The sequence below is a fragment of the Colossoma macropomum genome, unplaced genomic scaffold (genome assembly GCF_904425465.1).
Source record: "Colossoma macropomum unplaced genomic scaffold, Colossoma_macropomum, whole genome shotgun sequence".
NCBI lineage: Eukaryota > Metazoa > Chordata > Actinopteri > Characiformes > Serrasalmidae > Colossoma > Colossoma macropomum.
This window is the reverse complement of record NW_023494789.1, coordinates 25519022-25539815: the sequence shown is the minus strand read 5'-3', so window position 1 is coordinate 25539815 and position 20794 is coordinate 25519022. Positions and strand designations below refer to the sequence as shown.

At 38.3% G+C, this 20794-nt stretch overlaps 1 protein-coding gene across 1 annotated transcript; it reads right to left on the bottom strand.

Annotated features, from left to right (window-relative positions):
- Window positions 1-2479: 2479 nt before the first annotated feature.
- LOC118807542 (tetraspanin-1) lies at window positions 2480-18935 on the bottom strand. Its single transcript, XM_036569566.1, has 8 exons — window positions 18902-18935; window positions 18043-18105; window positions 12480-12686; window positions 12145-12219; window positions 5749-5847; window positions 5176-5319; window positions 3587-3670; window positions 2480-2905 (listed from the first exon to the last, which is right to left on the bottom strand). Exons 2-8 carry the CDS (start codon window positions 18097-18099, stop codon window positions 2846-2848), a joined length of 726 nt encoding a protein of 241 aa, XP_036425459.1. The 5' UTR covers window positions 18100-18105; window positions 18902-18935; the 3' UTR covers window positions 2480-2845.
- Between the last annotated feature and the right edge of the window lie 1859 nt (window positions 18936-20794).

Here is a 20794-nt window from a genome sequence, read left to right as displayed (position 1 = left end):
CAAGGTAGATTATGAATGACTATTGACTGTTTCCAGATAGATAGCTAATCATAACAGAAAAATACATAAACTACCAAAATTAAGGAAAGTAGCAGAGATTAATTACTTTGAAAGAGATGTACATTTTTTATTTCACTAACATTTAATTTTTATTTTAATTTAATTTTATTTAACCCCTCAATCCTCTAGTCACTCCCCAACAGACTTTTAACTAGGTGGAGGCCTTCCAGTGGACATGTGTTGTAGTTTTATCCTCAAAAGCCATTAACTGTTGTATAATGATACTGATATTCAAAGTGTTAAGTGTATTCTACACTATAATGCTGTCTGTACAGTACATCTGTGTGATTTTTTGTCATCTCGGTTGTTCACTGCTGTTAGTTAAGCACACAAAGCCCTCAGGCAAATTTCCTCTGAATAAGAAATTGTGTGGGCATTGAAATCCAGGCAAATATGTACCCTTATCGGTTTCCAATGTAAATGTAGTTGGCCATGGTGGGTTTTTTTTATGGGTGAGGAGGGGATGTGGGAAGAGGGATTTTGTAATGATGACCAAAACAGTGTCGTTATATATTTCTAGTGTGGCATACAACATTTCCAGAGACACAGATAAATGAACTGACAAAAGGATGAGTGGATAGTTGCATATCTGACAGGACTTTTCAGGAATATATTAAGGCAGAAAAATACATCAAAGGTGCCCAAGTTTGCCCCTGGTGATCTACCGCCCTTCAGTTTAGTTCTACTCTTAATCTAACAAACTGTTTTCCCAAAATCCTTCCCTATCCACAGCTAGTGTCCTTAAGAAATGAAATCAGGACAGGGATGTGAGATTGGGCTTTGTACCAGATGTGATACACGCAAAGCCTGCACATCACACAAGTCTGTATAGGTCTGCATGTTGTTGATGTTACCAAAGTGTAAACCTTGAGGAGGACTTCAGGGCTTAGGATGCTATTTGGCACTAGCCTGCTGTCATGACTAGCAGTGTGAGTGGGCCCAGTTTGTTTTTTAAGCAGAGTATTTGATCAACTCTTTCAGTATGCACCCTCTGTCAGTATGTGCTGTGGCATATCAGGGCCTTGTTTCCGTGGAATCTCATCCAGTTTGATGCTCCTGCAGTCTGGGACTAGTCTCAAGTCTCAACCCCTTCTTGTACATTATATCTTGTGAATCCCCATGTTGATCCACCTCCTCCTCTGGATATTGAGAGACTCCCAGCATGCTCTGCCTTCCCCTAACCTGGGGTCAGCATACACAGCTTGCCCTATACAACATGTTGGACTTTCATACACTGAGAGGGGTACAGCCAGTGGTGTTGGGTGCTGGTTGCAAACATTCTGAACCACTCACTAATTGTAGACTTCTATGCATGCATTCAGCTTATCATTTCTCATTTGGACATTCAGAGAAACAAACAGATTATTTATCCAAACCAGACACCCCTTCTAATTTGTCAATTCAGCTACTTTAAGGTGCACCATTGCTGACACAGGCATTGTACTGTACACATACAGCTTGTGTAATCACCATAGAGATTACAGCTTTGACAATAGGATGGGACCCTCTGGTAGCCTAAGAACACAATGCCTAATGCCAAGCATCAGCTAGAGAGGTATAAAGATACCCAGCATTGGGCTGTGGAGTAGGGGGCCTGTGTGAGGGAGCACCACTGAATACCTTCAGAATGAGTTTGTGGTGTTTGTAATGCAGAACGTATCCAACATCAGTTCCTGGCCTCACTAATGCCCTTGTGGCTGAATGCAATCAAATTCATACTCACAGCAATGTTCCAATATCCAGTGTTAAGCCTTCCCAGAGAGTAGAGATTGTTATTGCAGCAAAAAGGCAAGAAATTTCCTTGATTTCAGAAGAAATGTTGGATAAGCAGATGTCTACAAACATTTACACATATAGTGTATATTCATGTGTAATACATTATAATGAAATCAGTGTTTCTATCATTAGAAGTTTCTTTTTTTTCAGAAGCTCTGAACTTTATAGCTGTTCATTATTAGAGAAACTGAATGTACTAAACTAAGTCAAATGGAGCCCATTCTCTTTTTCTATATTCCAATCTCCATCCTCTAACAAAAGCCTTTACTGGGTCAATATTTGTTATACTGCGCACATATACAATACAAGCCTAAGAAGAGTGAATTACAGAGTGGCAACGTCTGTTCAGTCTTTGGATGTCCATTTAAGATAATAACCCCAATTTTATGTGCACTATTGACAAGCTGTGTCTCTTAACCAAGGCGTAAGAGCATTCATTCTCTGTTTTGTCTCAAATGACACCGCTTCCTGCTGTGCTGTAAAATTACTGGCCAGTAGAGTTTCTCCAAGTTAGTCAATCTGAAAAGCCCCAGACAACATAATAATGAGCAAACATGGATGTTTATTGACTGAGGCAATGAATATGTGACAGCTGATAAGTCTTTACTCTAAGTAGTGACCCTTTAATGATTCACCTGTCATGTAATGTGGCACATTGTTGTCGGTGCAAACATAATTTGCTGCTCTCAGAAAGCTTCTGAAAGTTTATGAAGTAATTAATTCCACAATGTTTTGTTGGCTATACTAGCAGTAAGTGCAACTAAATTTTTAGGACAATGTTGTCTACTTATTTCCTCATTCAATCCGTTTTGCATATTACATACACATATATGCATGTTGATTTTCAGCATTTTCTTTAAAACCTGTAAAATCTCTGGTCTCTAATTTAGGTGCATGTCTATAGAAAGATTCTGGCTTATGATATTCATTGGCTGTACATGAACTTTCATGAGCAGTTATATAACAACAGTTGTCATAGAACATACAAGTCAGAACATGCATGGGTCTCCTAAGTGCCTTGTTTGTCCAGATAACAGTACAGGTACATGGACACAGCCATCGCTGCCAGCTAAAAGACAAAAAGAGAAGCACGAAATCATTAATCTTTGTGGTTATGACCTGCTTAATCTCATGTAAATCAGAATGTAACCAAAAAGACAGCAGTCCTTTGTTCAAGACATGCAAAACATTAGCTTGGAACTTGACAAATGAGAGTATTAAATCTTTAAAAAGAGTTCTTTAGTAAAGGGAATGGTTGTATTTTGAGCAGCGAGTTCTGTATATAATAATTTCATGATTAAATGGCTCTTTGCATGGTGAAATCGTTCATCACATTGGTGGAGAATGTGTTGTACACGGTTCTATATAGAACCTTTTTGAAAATGGTGCTATATAGCGCCAAAAAGAGTTCTTCTATTGTTACGATGTCAAGCTTGCAACAATAGAAGAACCCTTTTGGATGTTATGTAGGACCATTTTCAAAAAGACCCATGTACAACACATCCTTTATCCATTTCACCATGCAAAGAGCCATTTAAATATGAAATGGTTCTACAAAGAACTCATGTTTCTAAATAGAACCATTCCCTTTACTAAAGAACACTTGAAGAACCATCCTTTTTAAGAGTATACTCATATAAAAATGCTGAAACCTTGTAAAATTACTGTATATAAAACAGTAGTGCTAGTAGTGCTTACATGATTGCCTTCAAACAGGACCTGGAAGACTTTAATTGTAATATAAACTTACCTCAACTCCACAGACCCCTGCAGCTACTCCTCCAACAATGTAGGCTTTCTTTTTTATGGTCAAAGTAAGATGTTCATAACAGCCCTAAGGACAGAAATACTGGTTCTATAAATTTTAATTCAGACCAGTTTTACAGCTTCTCAGTGGTAAAGGACTCAGTTCCTACATCAGTGGTGTTCAACTGAAACTTATGAAGGTCCACTTACATCACATTTCTTGCTTACAAAGGTCCAGATAAACAAACTAACCTAAGTGAATGCAGACAAGGTAATTCAACTCAAAAATTAGTAACGTTTTAAGTTTTTTGAATTTCAAATAATAAGTCAACAGAACTTAAGACACAGGTTCTTGTTCTGTTAACCTACTAATAGAAGTTCAGTTAACTCAAAATTTCAAGGCAGTTTGGTAACTTTTTTGAGTTAAAACAGCAATATTTATTTTTACAGTGAACCTTTAGTTGATTAACCATTAAGAATTAGTCTAAAGAATGAATAAGATATAATAAGACACATGAAATATGTTTTGATAAACTGTTCTTTTGAAAGTACCTTTATGATTTAATGAAGATTTTAGAACTGTATGGCCATTGGATTTTAGGGGATTCTTTAAAAATCCTGACTTTAATAAGTTAAAATAAATTAGATAAATTACAAATAAAGTTCTTAATGAGCATTTAAGCTTTAACACCATCTGGGAATGAATGACTGGTCAAGTGGACCTTTCATGCTAAGCTTTGGGTTTATTTTATTTATCCTCAGAGCTGAATTTTGCAGTACGGTTATTCTCAGTCATTGATTTATTTGGCACAGTAATGGCACTCAACGTTTCCACTTTTGACACACGCCACAGACAAAAGAGACATATTGGTTTTGAGAAAAACACATTCCTCACAGTTCATTTGTTTTTAAACACTGTTTTTGTCATCAACATTTTTTTACAAGCCATGTTGTTGCTTCACTACTCAAACCAGAAAAAATAAATAAAATTAAAAATTTTATTTTTTTACCAAAAAAGCTGAAATTATTCGCTTTCTGATCTGATATTAGCCTCATAGCTAGTCTCTGTTCAGATGAGCTGCCTTCAAGTCTGTCGTTTACAGAAATGTTTGGTTGGACTGAATAAACTGCAGCACTGGACAAAGAAGGTGCGCTTGTTCATGTTCATATATGTCACTGAAACAGGACCTTTTTTTCTAGTGCTTTATGTAAATTATCTCTGATTCTGAAAGGTTGTCATGCATTGTGCCTCTTGCAGTAATGGCTGAAACCCTACTTCAGCATGAATGGGCGGGGCTAAACTGCTGTAGGCTAAAGTATGTAAATGTGCCGGATTTCATGGAATGTATTTGCAGTTTAATTTCCATGTATAGAGTGAATGCAGTGGGCTGTGAATGGACGTTTTAGAACACTGAGAATGTTTACATGCTACATCATAATCATTTATTAAAAACAAAGAAAAAAGATGAAATGTATGACATGGGCCCTTTCATACATCATTATAACAGTTACTATAACTATTACTTTGGCCAACCCCCTCAGCATATATACAGATTTATGTAATACCATCATTTTAACAATGTCCTTTCTTACCTTTATGTCACTATGCAGTGCGTTCTCCGCATCACAGAGGATTTCAGGATCTTCACAGCAGCTGGGAGGATATATGTCACCATTTTCCTCATAATAATATGAATTGTTGAAGTCTGTGTAGTTGGTGAAGCCACAGCAGTGCAGCTATGGTACAGTACGACAGGAGAAACTGCACAGTTAATGGTAATTACACTCAGTGTACACACACAGCATGTGTTTCTGCATGAAAAAAAATTAAGCAGATATTTTACTGGGTTAATGCGGCTGTCCCTTCATGGTTACATGAATGAATATTGATTCCAAAGCACTGGTTAGAATTTCATTACTTTCTCAACTTCTCTTTGGCAGTTTATTTAACAATCCAGTTCTCACATTTACTTTTTCCCACCTTATGTTGGCCTGTGGGGGTTATGAGAGTGCTCTGGTGCGGAAATATGTCTGATGAATTTTTAGTCAGCCACATACTGAGCTGCCCCAGGCATGGATCAGAGTGTGCACTGGTTTGTTTGGTGGCAGTCCAGGAAACGTGGCCACACTGTGGGGCAAGATGTGCTTTGATTAGCTCTGGCTTACCTTCTTCATGGTCACATCCCACATGTCTGTGACCACTTTATCTTTTCCATACTGCTCCTTCAGAACAGGTGTGGACCATGCCTTTAGGACGTTCTCAAACTAGAGAGGAAACAGATCAAGCTAGTGGTTGGCAGAAACATGTACCTGAAGTACTATGCAAAAGTCAGAGACCACCCTTCGTTTATTTAATTTCCAGTCAAAACAGCCATTAAGTACACAGTTATTCATTTTCCAGCAGCAGGATAAAAGCAGGAAGAGGCCTCAACAATTAAATAGTATAACACATTTTTCTGTATTTAGTGTGTCCACCCTTCATATTTATTACAGCTTTCATTCCTTTCAGGAGACTTGCTTTTATTTTTTCAAATAAATCTGTGGGGATATTTATCCACACCTCCAAAGTTCAGTCTAAGAAGTTGGTTGCATTTTCTGCTTCTCACAATCCAAGCAATCCCAAACACATTAAGTGATGTTCAGTCCATTGTTCTGAGAACACCAGCAGCTTCTAAGATCAATTTTCCTCAATAACGACTTCTTGACACCAACACATCCATTTAGACCTGTAACTCTGAGTTGTCTTCTCACAGTGGAAGGATGGACAGAAACACTTATGGATTTTTTCGGATTTGAAGCAAGAGTGGAGCTTAATATTTTTGTATCTCTTGAAGATAAAAGCTTTAGGTGCTGTTTATTTGATGGCAATAGGTTGGGTGGTCTACCAGGTTTTGCACAATTGCTCCTCTAAATTTTTAAGAGCATTAACTGCAGTTTGGGTATCTTACATCTAATCTCCTCAGACATATCTCCTGAAAAAATTGATAACTTCTACTTAAAGGCTGTTTTGACTGGAATGTAAATAAATAAAGCCAATTTGCACAATACTGGAATGCATCAAAAATATAGAATGAAACATGAGTCAATGCTAGAAAGCTAGGCTGGTTTTTCTTCTCTTATGCACCTGTTACAGTTCATGTTTACTAGCTTCTCTAGCTGTGCACAGGGCCATCTCTGATCGCGTTCCCTACTTTGAGTCTTTATTTGTTTTGTTTGATGATGAATGCTCGAAATAAACAAATGCTCAAAGTTAGGACAGCTCTAAAGATGATTATTTTATGTTAATCCTGATCTTAGAAACGAATTTCCATATATATTGATGCTTTTGGCTGGTGAGGTTTCAACCAATTATGTTACATCAAATTATCATTTCGTGCAGCAAACTATATAAAAGGATGCAGCGATGCGGCAACTGCCTTTGCTAAAGTGTGGTGCCCTTTGTGTATAACTAATGTATGGCTTTGTGTGCTCTCTCTCTCTCTCTGAGGTTGGAGTGCTGCCGAAAACAACAATGAAAAAAAAAGCATATATGTTCCTTTCTGTGCTGTCCTCCACTCTTTCACTCTGCCCTCTTCTGCTCTCTCTTCTTATTTGTTGGGGTTTTGATTAATAAACCCTGATGACTTTCAATCACATCCAGAGTCATTTGCAGGAGAGCTGGAGTGCTGGTGAAAAGGAGAGATGGATGGATGGATGGAGGAGGGTGTGTGGGGGGGTTGGGTCATTGCAAGTGGACCTCCGCATGCCTGGGGGGACGTGCAGACAAGCTGCAATTAAAAGACCCCCCCCCCAAGAAGAAGGGAGAGGGACACAGATCAGTGGGGTTATTATGCACCAGCTAGGCTAATCCATCACTGTCTGATGCCATTCCCTCACATTTTGCGGCAGGACAAAGTGCTGTAGGGAAAGTGAGCCTGCTAAATGCCGAGCTAAGATCAGTTAGCACTAAACAGGGCTGGGTGCAACTCATAACCACCATGGACCTCCAACATGCTGAGAGAAGCATTTTCTACAACTATGAGCACAAAGGACAACTTAACGATCACTGACAGGACTGAGTCGTATAACTCAAACAAAGGCAGCAATGTTTTATTTGCAGTATGTATGAGCTATTTGCACTAGCTAGGATATATTCTCTAAGTGGTCAACAAAGCACTTCTGTAAGTCACTGTGGATAAAACCTCCTGCTAAATGCTGTGAATGTAAATGCAAATGTAATACAAGCTTCATACAATAATACATACAATATTATTCTATATATTCTATTAGTGTGTACAATATAGTGAGTAGTGTGTATAGTATACTAACACGCTATGTATTTTTTTGTAGCGTGTACAGCATAGATATAGTATCTACAGTACTGTGCAAATGTCAGAGACCACCCATTCATTTATTTAATTTCCAGTCAATACAGCCATTAAGCACATGTTATTTATTTTTCAGCATCAGGAGAAAATCAGAAAACATATATTTAATAATTATTCCATTTTTTTCGATTTTTTTCAAAGCTCAGTCTTAGAAGTTGGTTACATTTTCACAAGTGATCCCAAACATGAGTAATCTTAAACACTTTCATTGATGTTGAGGTCTGGGCAGGAGTGGATGTTCTCTACATCTTTGAAATGTTTTTCAAACTCCAGTTTGTCACTGTCTTTTTTTTGTTTCTTTGTCACTTATGTTTCTTTGACTCGCTCCTAAAAAATGATTAACTGCTTTTATCCTGATGCTGAAAAATGAATAACTTGTACTCAATCGTTATTTTGACTTGAAATTAAATAAGTGAGGAGTGATCTCTGACATTTGCACAGTACTGTAAAAATAATAGAAAGCTATGTATTCTATTACATTGTACAGCATAATATAATACTATGCATTCTATTATATAATATGTATACTATACTGTAATAGAATACTATACATATAGTATTCTGGGGGGGGGGTGGGATCTCGGCTCCGAAGTGTGCAGCATAGCGCGAAAGCCCTGGTTCTCAAAGACTGAGAACAGACAGCAGACAGCAGGTCACATAGCCCCGAAGTCTGGCCTCGCCAGTAGCGAACGAAAAAACAGATATTAAGACAAACATTTGGAGGACTTATTCACATTTATAAGCAGGGCGGTTGGTTAAATCTGCAACGAGAGACTGTCTTTCTCTAAAAAGTTGCGAAAATGAACTCGCTTCTCTTTCGAATTTTCCCGTTCCACCTTAAATGGTGCAGCAGTTACATTCGGCGCCTAAGGCAGAATTTAAGGTAGAACGGGAAAATTAGAACGAGATGCGAATGAGAAGCGACTTCAGCCTCGTAAAACAGCCGGATGCTGAGACATTTTACAAGAGTTTACATTTTACTAGTTTTGAAGAAAAGTTTTCTGGCGGAGATGGGAGGAAAGCGGCTATAGCTAAAGCTTAAAGCAGAGCAAAGTAAATCTGCGCTCTCGTTTATATTGTTTAGTCTATACTAGGACATTATCACATAATGAGACATACTGGACATTAAATGTTGGTGGTTTGACTTTGTTGAAAGGCAAAATGTCTCTTCTTATCATTTGTGTTGTGACTCCTGACCTGACCTGGCTTTAATGCAGAGGGAGCCGGTCGGATTTCTCACTCATCCAGTTGTGTTTTTGTTATGTGCCGCCAGAGACTGTCCGGGCGCTGCACTTCCCCACTTCCAGTTCCGCGTTTTGCGTTCCGTCAACATTACATTATAAATTAAATATTCAGAAAATCGATTTTTGACATTTGTGAATCGATTCAGAATCGTTCACGTCCGCATCGCGATGCATGTAAGAATCGAGTTTTTCCCGCACCCCTAATATATATATATATATATATATATATATATATATATATATATATATATATATATATATATAGTTTGTATGTAGTATGCATAGTATAGTGCAACAAAATGTACCATCTACAGTGCCGTGAAAAAGTATTTGCCCCTCACCTGATTTCTTCTATTTTTGCTCATTTGTCGCATTTAATTGTTTCAGATCATCCATAATTTTAATAAGATGAAGACAACACGAGTAAACACAAAATGCAGCTTTTAAATGATCATTCCATTTATTTAAGATAAATGGAATGATCATTTTAAAATAGTAAGAAAAAGTAATTGCCCCCCTAAACTTAATAACTGGCTATTTTGGTAGTAACAACTGCAATCAAACGTTTTCAATAACTTGCAATGAATCTTTGACATTGCTGTGGAGGAATTTTGGCCCACTCTTCTTTGCAGAATTGTTTTCATTCGGCTTCACTGGAGGGTTTTTGAGCATGAACGGTTCGTTTCAGAAGTGGACTTGCTTGTGTGCTTCAGATCATTTAGGTCACGAACTGACGGGCAGATATTCTCCTTCAGAATTTTCTGACAGAGAGCAGAATTAATGGATCCATCAGTTATGACAAGTCATCCAGGTCCTGCAGAAGCAAAGCAGCCCCAGACCATCACACGACCACCACCACGTTTGACTGTTGGTATGATGTTCTTATAGTGGAATGTGGTGTTAGTTTTATGCCAGATATAACAGGACCCATATCTTCCATAAAATATTACCTTTGACTCATCAATCCACAGAAAAATATTCCAAAAGTCTTGAGGGTCATCTAGATGTTTCTTGGCAAATGCAAGACAAGCTTTGTGTTCTTTTTGGTCAGCAGTGGTTAGCGCCTTGAAACACTCCTATGTATGTCATTTTCGCCCAGTGTCTTTCTTGTTGTGGAATCTTGTACTTTGACCTTAACTGAAGCGAGTGAGGCCTGCAGTTCTTTAGATGTTTAAGTTCTTTTGTGACCTCCTGGATGGGTTGTTGATGCAATCTTGGTGAAATTTTGGTAAGCCAGCCACTCCTGGTCAGGTTTATCATTGTTCCAAGTGGATAATGGCTCTTACTGTGGTTCGCTGGAGTCGCAGAGCCTTAGCAGTGGTTTTGTAACCCTTTCCAGACTGGCAGATTTCATTGACTTTGTTTTGCATCTTTAGAACATGGCATCATGTGTTGCTTTTTGAGACTTTCTGGGCTGCTTCACATTGCCAAACAAGTTTTATTTAAGTGGTCTTTAGATTCAACAGGTCTAGCAGTAATCATGCCTGGCTATGACTAGTGAAACTGAACCCAACAGTCAATTGAATTTGGTTAGCTGTTTGATGTAGTAGCTAAGCATTTTGTGTTTCCTTGTGTTATCTTTGTCTAATATTAAAAGTAGTTTGTGAACTGAAACATTCAAGTGTAACTAATATGCAAAAATAGAAGAAATTGGGAAGGGGCAAATACTTTTTCACAGCACTGAATTCTGTTTCAGTATTTTACTATAAGAATGCAAATATTTGATGTCATTATGCATGACACATTTTTTTCACAAGGCAGTCTAATACCACAAACAATCTTTCCAGATGAGAAACAAAGCATTCTTAAATAAATCACTGCACTTTTCTGATCTGTCTCCAGATAACAGGACTCTGATTTGCATTCTGTACAGTTCGACTGTAGCAAAGAACAACAACATTAAACTGCAGTCCATATAAACAACATGTCATGACTTATCTCATGCTTTTACTGATTATTCAGGCAGATGCATATATTATTCAAATTCTCATTGCTGTGTTATTGTTATGCCTATGTGTTCCATACTTATCAAAACCACAGCAGAAAAGGCAGGTTATAGACGAGCATATGCATTATTAAAACGACTATTCTTTCGTCATGATAATGAATAAATGGATGGTTGCATGTGAACGATGGTGACAAACAGCACATTAAATGTGCTTGTGCATGCCTAATGTTCCCCCTAACAACTTAGAGTGTCTATAATTCAAACATATGTCCTTCTTTGTTCCTCCCACTCGCCTGCTGAATAGCCTTTGCAGCATCAGATAGCTGATGAGCTGCAGTCTTTCATCCAGATAGCCATGTAAATGACGTTCCATGAACAGTCTGATTTCATGCGTGCAGCAATACCCAGAGGGCCATTTCCAACAAAGCTGGACAGTTCCACTAGAGACCAGCAAATAGGCAAACTTTCTCAAGGCCTTGGACAAGCATTGGAGGGGAAATGGACTATTCCTAATGACAACAGAGCATAAATAAACCTGAGTGTTCAGGTGTATTCCACCTCTGTGTTTGACACCTAACATGCATTAGCTGAGATTGTTCCATAATGACACAGATTAATTCGGTAATTCAGCCAGAAAGGTTTTATTGTCTTTATTAAAATGCATTATTCTCTTAAACCGCTTTCCATAACTCACTTGAAATTGTTGTAATTATTATACATTTCACTAAATGGGCACAGCTATATATGTAAATAGCCTGTTTTGCATATAAAATGCTTGAACTTCAGTACTGGACCTGGATAAATTGCTGAGAGTGAGAGCTATGGCATGAAGCCTGGGGCAATCGGCTAGTCATTAAGAAGCAGAATGTACTGGAGCTGCTGCAAACTCCCCATATTTAATGATGGCCAGAATATGGTAGGAATGTACATGGAAATAAAACAGGCAGGAACCAAAGAAGGCAGAGAGTGTACTGGGAAGCGAGGACCTCAGAGCAAAACTTACTAATGAAGAATAGGCCAGGATAACCACTGCAGTTGCCAGTTCAGAGATGAAAATGACCAGAATGATGGAAAAGAACTGTACATATAGGGAAAAAATAACAAGCATGGCTCATTATCAAGCTCTTAAGACTATCTGAGGTCAAAGGGCAATGTATGCTAACATATAAGACTATAAAAGCTAGTGTAAGTAAAATAGTCACTTAAATGTTGATAACATTTCATTTAAATTTAAATCATATTTGTGACTATAGGAGGCTGTATAAACTAGCAGATCATGGATTTATTTCATTTGATTCATATTTCCAGTGCTTGATAATGTAAAATATTGCTCATTACCATTATCAGGAGACATTTGCTCTCTTTTTTGGCTCCACAGCAGCCCAGAAATCCTAGCAGTGCCATTACACCTCCAAAGGCAACGAAGAAGTAGCCAACATTGACAAAGTGCAAGACGTTCAAGGAAAACATCCCCAAAATCTGTAGGCGGGAATCTCCACCAGCATTCAGCCAAATTCCCACCGCCGCCAGCGCTAGACCCCCCACCTGCGAAAACACAGGTACAGCCTTACACAACACTGACAACTGTGTTCTGTGTTGTTGTTAGTGTTTTCCTGTACCCAACAAGATCAAGAAAGACTTAATAGATATATACAAGTATATAGTGGGTATGGCTCCACTGTATACTTGTATACGGTTGGGATGACAATCCTTCTTAATCTTGATCTTGTTGGTTACAGGAAAAAAACAACAGCAGCTAACATTCCTCCAGGGCCTTGCTGCAACAAACACACATGTTTACAAGACCACACAAGACAATCCAGATAGCAAGAGGATAATGGGCTACTGCTGGCCCACTGACAGCAAAGCTGGTGGCACACTGGCTTTTTGCTCAGCATTTTCCAGTCAGACTACTGGTGGCTAAGCACAATATTAGACAAAATGCCACTTTTAATCACTCATTTTCCACTCACAGTCCAATTTACTTGTTTCCTTCATTGGTTTTTTGTTATCCTTTGTAAATTAGATTAGCAAATAATTTTACTCTAGCACACAAGCAAACAGGCATAATGCTTGCTTTTTGGTTAGAGAAGTTTTTTTGTTCAAGCATAGAGAAATTCACAGTCAGTGTCACCAACAACATTAACAAAATCATTTTACATTAGGCCTAGTCATGATGTTTTTTTCTCTCAGTTGTTTGTAATATTTGTCTGAGCTTATTTTCCAAAGTAAAAGCCATGTGTGCATTTGACTTTAGACCTTGTATGCAATCTGGGTGGTCCAGGGGTGGGCTTGTAGTGGCATACAGTCATTGGGGTGCAGACCTTATCAAGCCAGTGGACCAATATATGGTTTGCTATCTGGGAAGTGACCAAGGTAGACTACAGGGTCATCAACAAAATGGTTCAAAGAAAAATCTAATTCCTACAGTTTTCCACCTCAGACATAATTGATCAGCCAAGACATGTTTGGTGTCCAAATTTTGCTACTTTAGTTTAGCGCAGGAGCTACTAAGCTAAAGTTGCTAACAAATATTAGAAGTCAATAGTCACTCAAATCTGTTCCGTAAATACACCTACAACACTCATCTAAACCCATTCAACATCTAGATCTATAACAACTGCATCTAAAGCTTAAGAAAACTTCACAGTGTAAATGAAGGCCTGGGGGTAGCCATCTTAACTGGTTAAAATGGCTGCTCCCAGCATTTAGTTACACGGTGAAGTTTCATTAATCTTTGTAGTTCACAGTAAGTCATTCTGTGCACTAAACCACAGTGACTAGTATGTGTGACCTTAAAAGACCTGGACATGGTTTAAAAAGAATTTGGGTGACTATTGGCTTCTAGTTTTTTTTTTTTGGCTCCTTTAGCCTCATAGCTCTAGCGCTAAACTAAAGAAGCAAAATTCAGACACCAAAATTTGGAAAATTTGATTAATCTGATTTTTCTCCTATGACAGTGCAGTACATTACTGACGTACAGTATAACAAATACACAACAGTTTAAAATGTATAAGTAAATTCATACTCATAAGCAAAAAACATTGTTCAGAGCGGTAATTTATAATGGTATTTGTTGCAGTTATTACAATTTATTGAAATACTCCAAATTGTTCCCAGAAATATGAAATTCTTCTCTGTGAATTTCTCTATGCTCGAAAAAGAACAGTAACACAAGTTCTTAAAGCTCTTCTAACTGCAAACCAAGCTTCATGCCTGTATACTTGTGTTAATACATCACAGAGTAACTATCAGTATTTCTTCCTACAGTGCAGAATTATCGACACTCTTAGTAATGTTGCCCATAAGCTTTTATATTCATCTTCACCAAGGGTACCAGTAATTCTGGAGGGCACTGTAGGAATCCTCCTTAGTGAGCTGACATTACTGGCATTCTGTACCCGAGGCATGTGTTCAGCCACAGTGGTAGGTCATTAATTAATCGTAAAAGCCTCAATAGGAAGCACAAAAAGGGTCTCTATATGGGTCTGGAGCTTAATGTATATTGAAATACATTGTATCTACAGTCATATGCAAAGGTTTGGGTGAAAGGGTGAAAATAAGTTACCACATCCTCTACAGAGAGCACAGTTCTGCACATTTTAATGCACAATTACTGTTTATTTTCTCAATATCATGCTGGGAAAGAAAACATAAAATGTGGCCTGTGCTAAAGTCATGGCACATTTTGTAGTTTATGGTTATTTTTTCCAATGTGTTAAACCATATTGAAGCCATATTTAAGTACCCTGCAGTAAATAAGTTAACTTTTGTCTGTGTTGCATATAGGTTTTCCTCAAATCAGGTATGTCTGTATGTTTCGTTGCCCCCTTTAAAGTATAAAAAGAAGACTGCTGTAACCCTTTCAAATACTCATAAGGACTCATGTGTCGGCCCGCACTTCAGTTACTTACTCCTACCTATGTAACATACACATTAGTTTAATAATAAGTCCTGAGATTAATAACCAAATAATGAACCTACAATTTAAGTGCTGTTGTAGTCACTTCTCATGAAATATCATTAATAGCTCTTTTTATTTTTTTGTTTGTCATTTTTCACAGTATTTTTGTTTCTTGCCTCTATATTAAAATGTCAAAAGTTTTGAACTGCAGAGCTTCCTTTTGAGCAAATTAATGCTGTTTCAGTGACGGGAGGGTTAATGAGAGGGGTAATGTCAGTGTGCTGGCTCAAATGTGGCAGTGTAACTGTCTCTGAAACCTGATAGTCCATGTCAAATGCAATCACAGCTGTCAGAGTGGTTCCTCTGTGACTCCACCGCCTGTCAGATAAAACACAAATGACTCCATCCCATCAGCTCTGCATATTGCCTTTTTTCACTTACACCTTTTTTTTAAACACACCTTCCAGAATATTCTCAGTGTTTGCCACATGACTTTCTCCCACCTGTCTTTGATAATCGCAGCAGCTCTCAGAAAATCAGATATGACAAGCATATCACCCTCAACTTCTTGCCTCCAAACGTTTCCTTCTGTTTGTCATAATTGCTCCTGGCATTCCCCTTTTTTCAGTGGAGTAGGCCCGATCCTTTAATGAAATGCCACATGTGGGGAGTGTCGTGTCAGGAGAAGATGCACTGTAGAGATTGCATGTAAATCAGTTCTTTGGCAGGAGAAACTCAGGAAATGAAATAGTGCACTGCAGAGGACAGAAAGCTGGCGAGTGCTAGGGAATGGATTGCCATTGCACAAGACCAAGAGAGCCTTCTAGGCTGGGAACTGGACCAAGGTGCTTTTCAAAATTACCTTAATTTTTTGGAAGCTATTAGTTGGAAGTTATCAGTTTCTTCAACCAAATGATGAGCCATAACGTGTCTATGACACAACCAACCATTAGGCTTTTCTATAAATTAGCTAGGTAACTAAAAATGTAATGTAATTTAGCCTCTTATCCTAAAAGCTATCTAACTAACTTTTTCATTTAAACTGCAAGAGTATAATAATGGACAGAAAACAGACAAAAATACAAATTCCAACTAAGCCTAGGCGACAGGGCGATGTAATCAGGTCGATGTGTAAAAGGCGATATCGTCATTTTGGAAAAAGGACTGAGTGAGAATTAGAGAGGACTAATTTACTGTTAAACATCTTGTAAATATGTTGAGAAACTGGGATTCACTTTCCTTTAAGAAGCACACAAATAGTCATTTTTTCTGGTTGAGAGACAGAGACAGAGATAGAGAAAGAGAGAGAGAGAGAGAGAGAGAGAGAGAAGTTTAAGAAGCTGCCTGTTAGTTCACTCTGCTACGCAGTGTTATGCTAGCTTTACCCAAGGCTCTTCACCTTTTACTTATTTTACTTGACATTTAGGTTAGCTTGAGAGAAATGCTGACATGATTTGGAACTTCAGCTTGCTTCAGTGTGACTCACTGCAGTAAAACAACCAAGCTAAAGTGAGGTTCATAAAAACATGGTTTGACGTGTTTGGTATGGAGGAACTCCAGTGGCCTGCACAGAGCCCTGACCTTTACCTCACTGAACACTTTTGGGATGAACTGGAACGTCAGTTGAGACCCAGGCCTCTTGTTCGACATCAGAGCCTGACCTCACAAATGCTTTTTTGACTGAATGGACACAAAATCCAACTGACATACTCCAAAATCTTGCGGAAAGCCCTCCCAGAAGAGTGGAGGCTGTAGTAGCCACAAAAGGGGACCAATTCCACATTAATGCCAATTGCTTTGGAATGTATTGTCCAACAAGCTCATATTGGTGTGATAGAGAGGTGTGCACATCCTTTTAGATAAATTGTGTAGCATGAAATGACACAGAATAGTAATCTTGTGATTTATTAGTTAAACATTTCAATTTTCATGAAGGATATCCATATTACAAAACATTTTTGTAGGCTAGCATATGCCTTTCTACTAGCATGCAACTGTGCTGTTTTTTGATTGAAACTGTAATGTTTTATCTTTCCAATGTTTTACCAATCTTCCTTTGTAAAATACTTTCGCTGGAGTGAAAATCGCTATTTAAAAACTCCAAGCTTCCTGTTGAATCCCACTCTGAGAGACGCTAAACTGCTTTTGGCCTTCACACGCCACAGCAGGGTAAACATCAGAATGAGTGATTAATTGTTAACCAGCCCTTGACTGACTAGCATGTTATCATATAGCACACATGAATGGCATACGTAGAAATGCAACACAGCCCATAGCCGTAAGGGTTTCTGGTAAGCCTTGATACTAATTAGGATGGCTTATGAATATATTATACTGTACGCCCATTAATAATACATTAAAACAATAGAAAGATGTGTAAGACTCTGCTTCCTAAACTTCACAACTGTTCACATCAGTGTAGTCCAAACCAAATGGTAAACTGATTTGGTTTTCATGTCAGTATTCTTAGAACTGGCTCAAATGCAATTTAAAATCCTCTTAGGAGAGCATAACTTCTACTACACTGTAAATCCCCTCAGCAAAGAAAACGCAACAATAGCAGTCATGACTGCAGCAAAAATATATAATTAAATAAATGATCCACCCAGCGACGGTGAAGTCTCTCTCCATTCTAGCAGCATCATTAGGCAGGAACATTAGCTCACAAACAAAGGTGACGAAATTAGAAGCTTTAAAGTTAATGAGATGAAAATTGCAGTGTGTAAGAAAGTGTGATTGCCTTGTTGATGATGTACGCCTCAGTGTAGGACTGTGACATACAGTTTGAAAACTCCTTTGTTATATGTTTGTATTATCGGGGTGTAAATTACTTTCTGCACATTCAGAGGCAGCCTGAATCTCCTTAGTACTTTACGCAGCACATAAAAATCTCTGGCAATAAATACGGAAATGCAATTACTCTTCTAAACACTGCCACTCCCCCACCCTTCTTAGGCTTATATGCATACATGTAATGAGAAAACACAACATGCTTACCAAGATTAACAAGTTGAACAAAACCATCATAACTTTGACGAATGTGAAGCAGCCCATTTTAATCTATAAAGAAAGCAATAAAGATAAATCAGTGCTGACTCTTTTCTGTTCTTCCACACATATACACTCAGAGAGAGAGAGAGAGAGAGAGAGAGAGAGAGAAACATTTTACATTAGCAAAATGTATTTAATTAGCAATGTTTACAACTTTAGGCAGTAATTTTAGTAGAATTTACTAAAAAACCTGAATCACTCACTGTCTGGCAGCAGTAAGCCTGTTATGACAACTGACATAAACCTACATAAACATTAATAAAGGCTTGTTCCAACAAGCATCTGCTTTTATCAGTTTTGATGTCATTTCTCCTCAAAAGTGTTATAACAACTGACACACATTGGAATAAGGCATTTTTAAATGTCTTTATACACTCTTAAAAAAGATGGTTATTCAAGGGCTCTTTAGTAAAGAAAATGCTTCTATATACAACCATGATAACTCAAAAAACCCTTTGCATGAATAAAGGGTTATGTACATCATGAAAGGTTCATTAGACTGATGGAGAATGTACTATAGATGGTTCTATCGAAAACTTTTGTCTATAAAGCACCCAAAATTATTCTTCTATTGTGACGATGTCAAGCTTGTAACAATACAAGAACCCTTTTGGGTGCTATATAGAAACATTTTCATGATGCAAAGAACTTTGGTTTATTGAGTGTGTAGGTTTCTGTCAGTTGTCATAAAAGGCTTACATAGGTGTTGTGTAGCCTTATGAACGCTGCCCTTCAGTGAAATGTTACAAAATGTAGTTTTAATCCAAAAGAATTTAAAACAAATAAAATAAAGAATAAAACCCACCTCTTTTTGGAGGATGTGTGCGCACTGCTTTAGAGAGGATGATGAGAGAATGGAGAGAGAGAGAGGAAAAGAAAGAGAGATGCATACACAGGTGAAATGGGTGTGGTTAGCTTAGGATAATGCTGGATGAAGTGATATGTGGGCTGTGTATTAGTGGCTGATTTTAAGTGCACTTGACTTGTCAGGTCACACGTGATGAAACACAATTTAAATACCGCTTACACTCACCAAGTGTTGCTACTGAAATAATAGAATGGAAAACATGACTACTCTGTTGAATGGAAAGTAACAATCTGGACACAGGAAAGTAATAATCTGGACAATCATCTGGCAATATCCCTCATATTGCTCAACATCAAAGTGTAGTTATCCCTCTATTCAATACAGTTGGGCTACAGATGGTGTTCATGGTTAATAGGTCACATTTGTTTACTCCCTGATGTTCACACAGTAGCAGGTCCTCAGGTTCCTTTGTGCTCTTTCCTGTGTGGCTCCTTTGTTCTTTTGTACACAGCTCTGTGGTATTTTCCTCTTCCACCTGTAGAGGGCAGTGGTGCAGCACTCAGATTCAGCTCACTCGAGTGGTGCTAGGCTTCACTAATTCACCATTGTGGTGTCTATGGTTCATGGAGCTGATTGATGTTCTCTCGGAGGAGGACAGCGTCTTTCTTTGTCCACTTTTCTCCATGAGAAATGCCCAACAGAAAACAAAGAGATAATCATATCAGCCAGCGGGAGATTCCAAGAATTAAGCATTGACCTACTCTAGGAGTTACGGTTCTGGGACAAGCAGGCGGAGCAAATGAATAGCTAGTGTTCCTTTGTAAAATAACAGGGTTTGAAAAATAACTTTGGGGTGACAGGAGAAATAGTTGTGCCTATTTTTCCAAGAGAAACACTAAACATTACGGCGTGGCCTTAATTACTCCAGTGCATTATGAAGTCCATTTGCCATGATTGCTCTTCATCCTCTGCTAGAAGGAACATTTGGAAATATATGGCTCCCCATTGTTACCTATGACTGATCATAAAAAGACCATCTCGCGGTCACACCTTAACCTCCAACCTCATTCTTCCCTCTCTCTGCACTTCACTCTTCCACTCCATTCCAATGATTTCCAACCAGCATTCCAACATGTGCAATCTCTTTCCCTCTCATCTATGTCCTGATAACCCACTATTACCCACCCCACTCCCTTCTTGTCATCATGGTCACTATTTGACGTGACTCACATGTCCAGAGAGGTGGCCCTGCAGGCAAAAGAAAAAAAAAAAAATTAGAAAAAAGATAGATTGCTTGGTGCCACCATGCTGAAGTTAAACACATATAAGCCCCAGCCTTCTCTGTAATATCCTTTTAATGGCCCTATTGTGAGTTACGACAATCTTAGTAGCACCATCATTAAACCCCCAGTCCTTAATCTCTATGAGAAGAGGACCTGTCATCCGTTGGTTTTGCGCTTTTCAGGTATTAAACCAGTTAATAATCTCCACGCATAGTCCTCGCACTTAGAATGAGAGCGAAAAAAAATTATTCCTCGGTCATTTTTCATCATCCCGATAACAAGCAGTGGAGATTCTATAGTGCTGATGAAGCTAGTAAAACATGGCTGGCCGTAATGAGGTTGACTAGATTGACCATTACCTGCTTGCTCCAGGGCAGGTGTGTCGGTGATGGATCTCAGGTCCCTGGCCTATGCCCTGCCTCATGAAGCTCCTCTTCCCTGGGACAGTAAAGAAAGAGAGCTCTCTTTATAGGCTAGCAAAGCTCTAATGGAGAAGAAAGCAGTTAGAACAAAGCAGGCAAACCAATGCACTTGTGCATCTACTGCCACAGAAAGAAATAACTTGTAAAGAAACGGGAGAGAAAATCCAAAGTTATGATGTCATAAA

Excerpts from the sequence above, each read along its gene's own strand:
- LOC118807542 (XM_036569566.1), bottom strand. The coding sequence starts at position 18,099 with ATGGGCTGCTTCACATTCGTCAAAGTTATGATGGTTTTGTTCAACTTG. Across the intron at positions 12,220-12,479 it reads GCAAATGTCTCCTGATAATG|TTCTTTTCCATCATTCTGGT; the intron begins GTAATGAGCAAT and ends CTATATGTACAG. Across the intron at positions 5,320-5,748 it reads GGGATGTGACCATGAAGAAG|CTGCACTGCTGTGGCTTCAC; the intron begins GTAAGCCAGAGC and ends ACTGTACCATAG.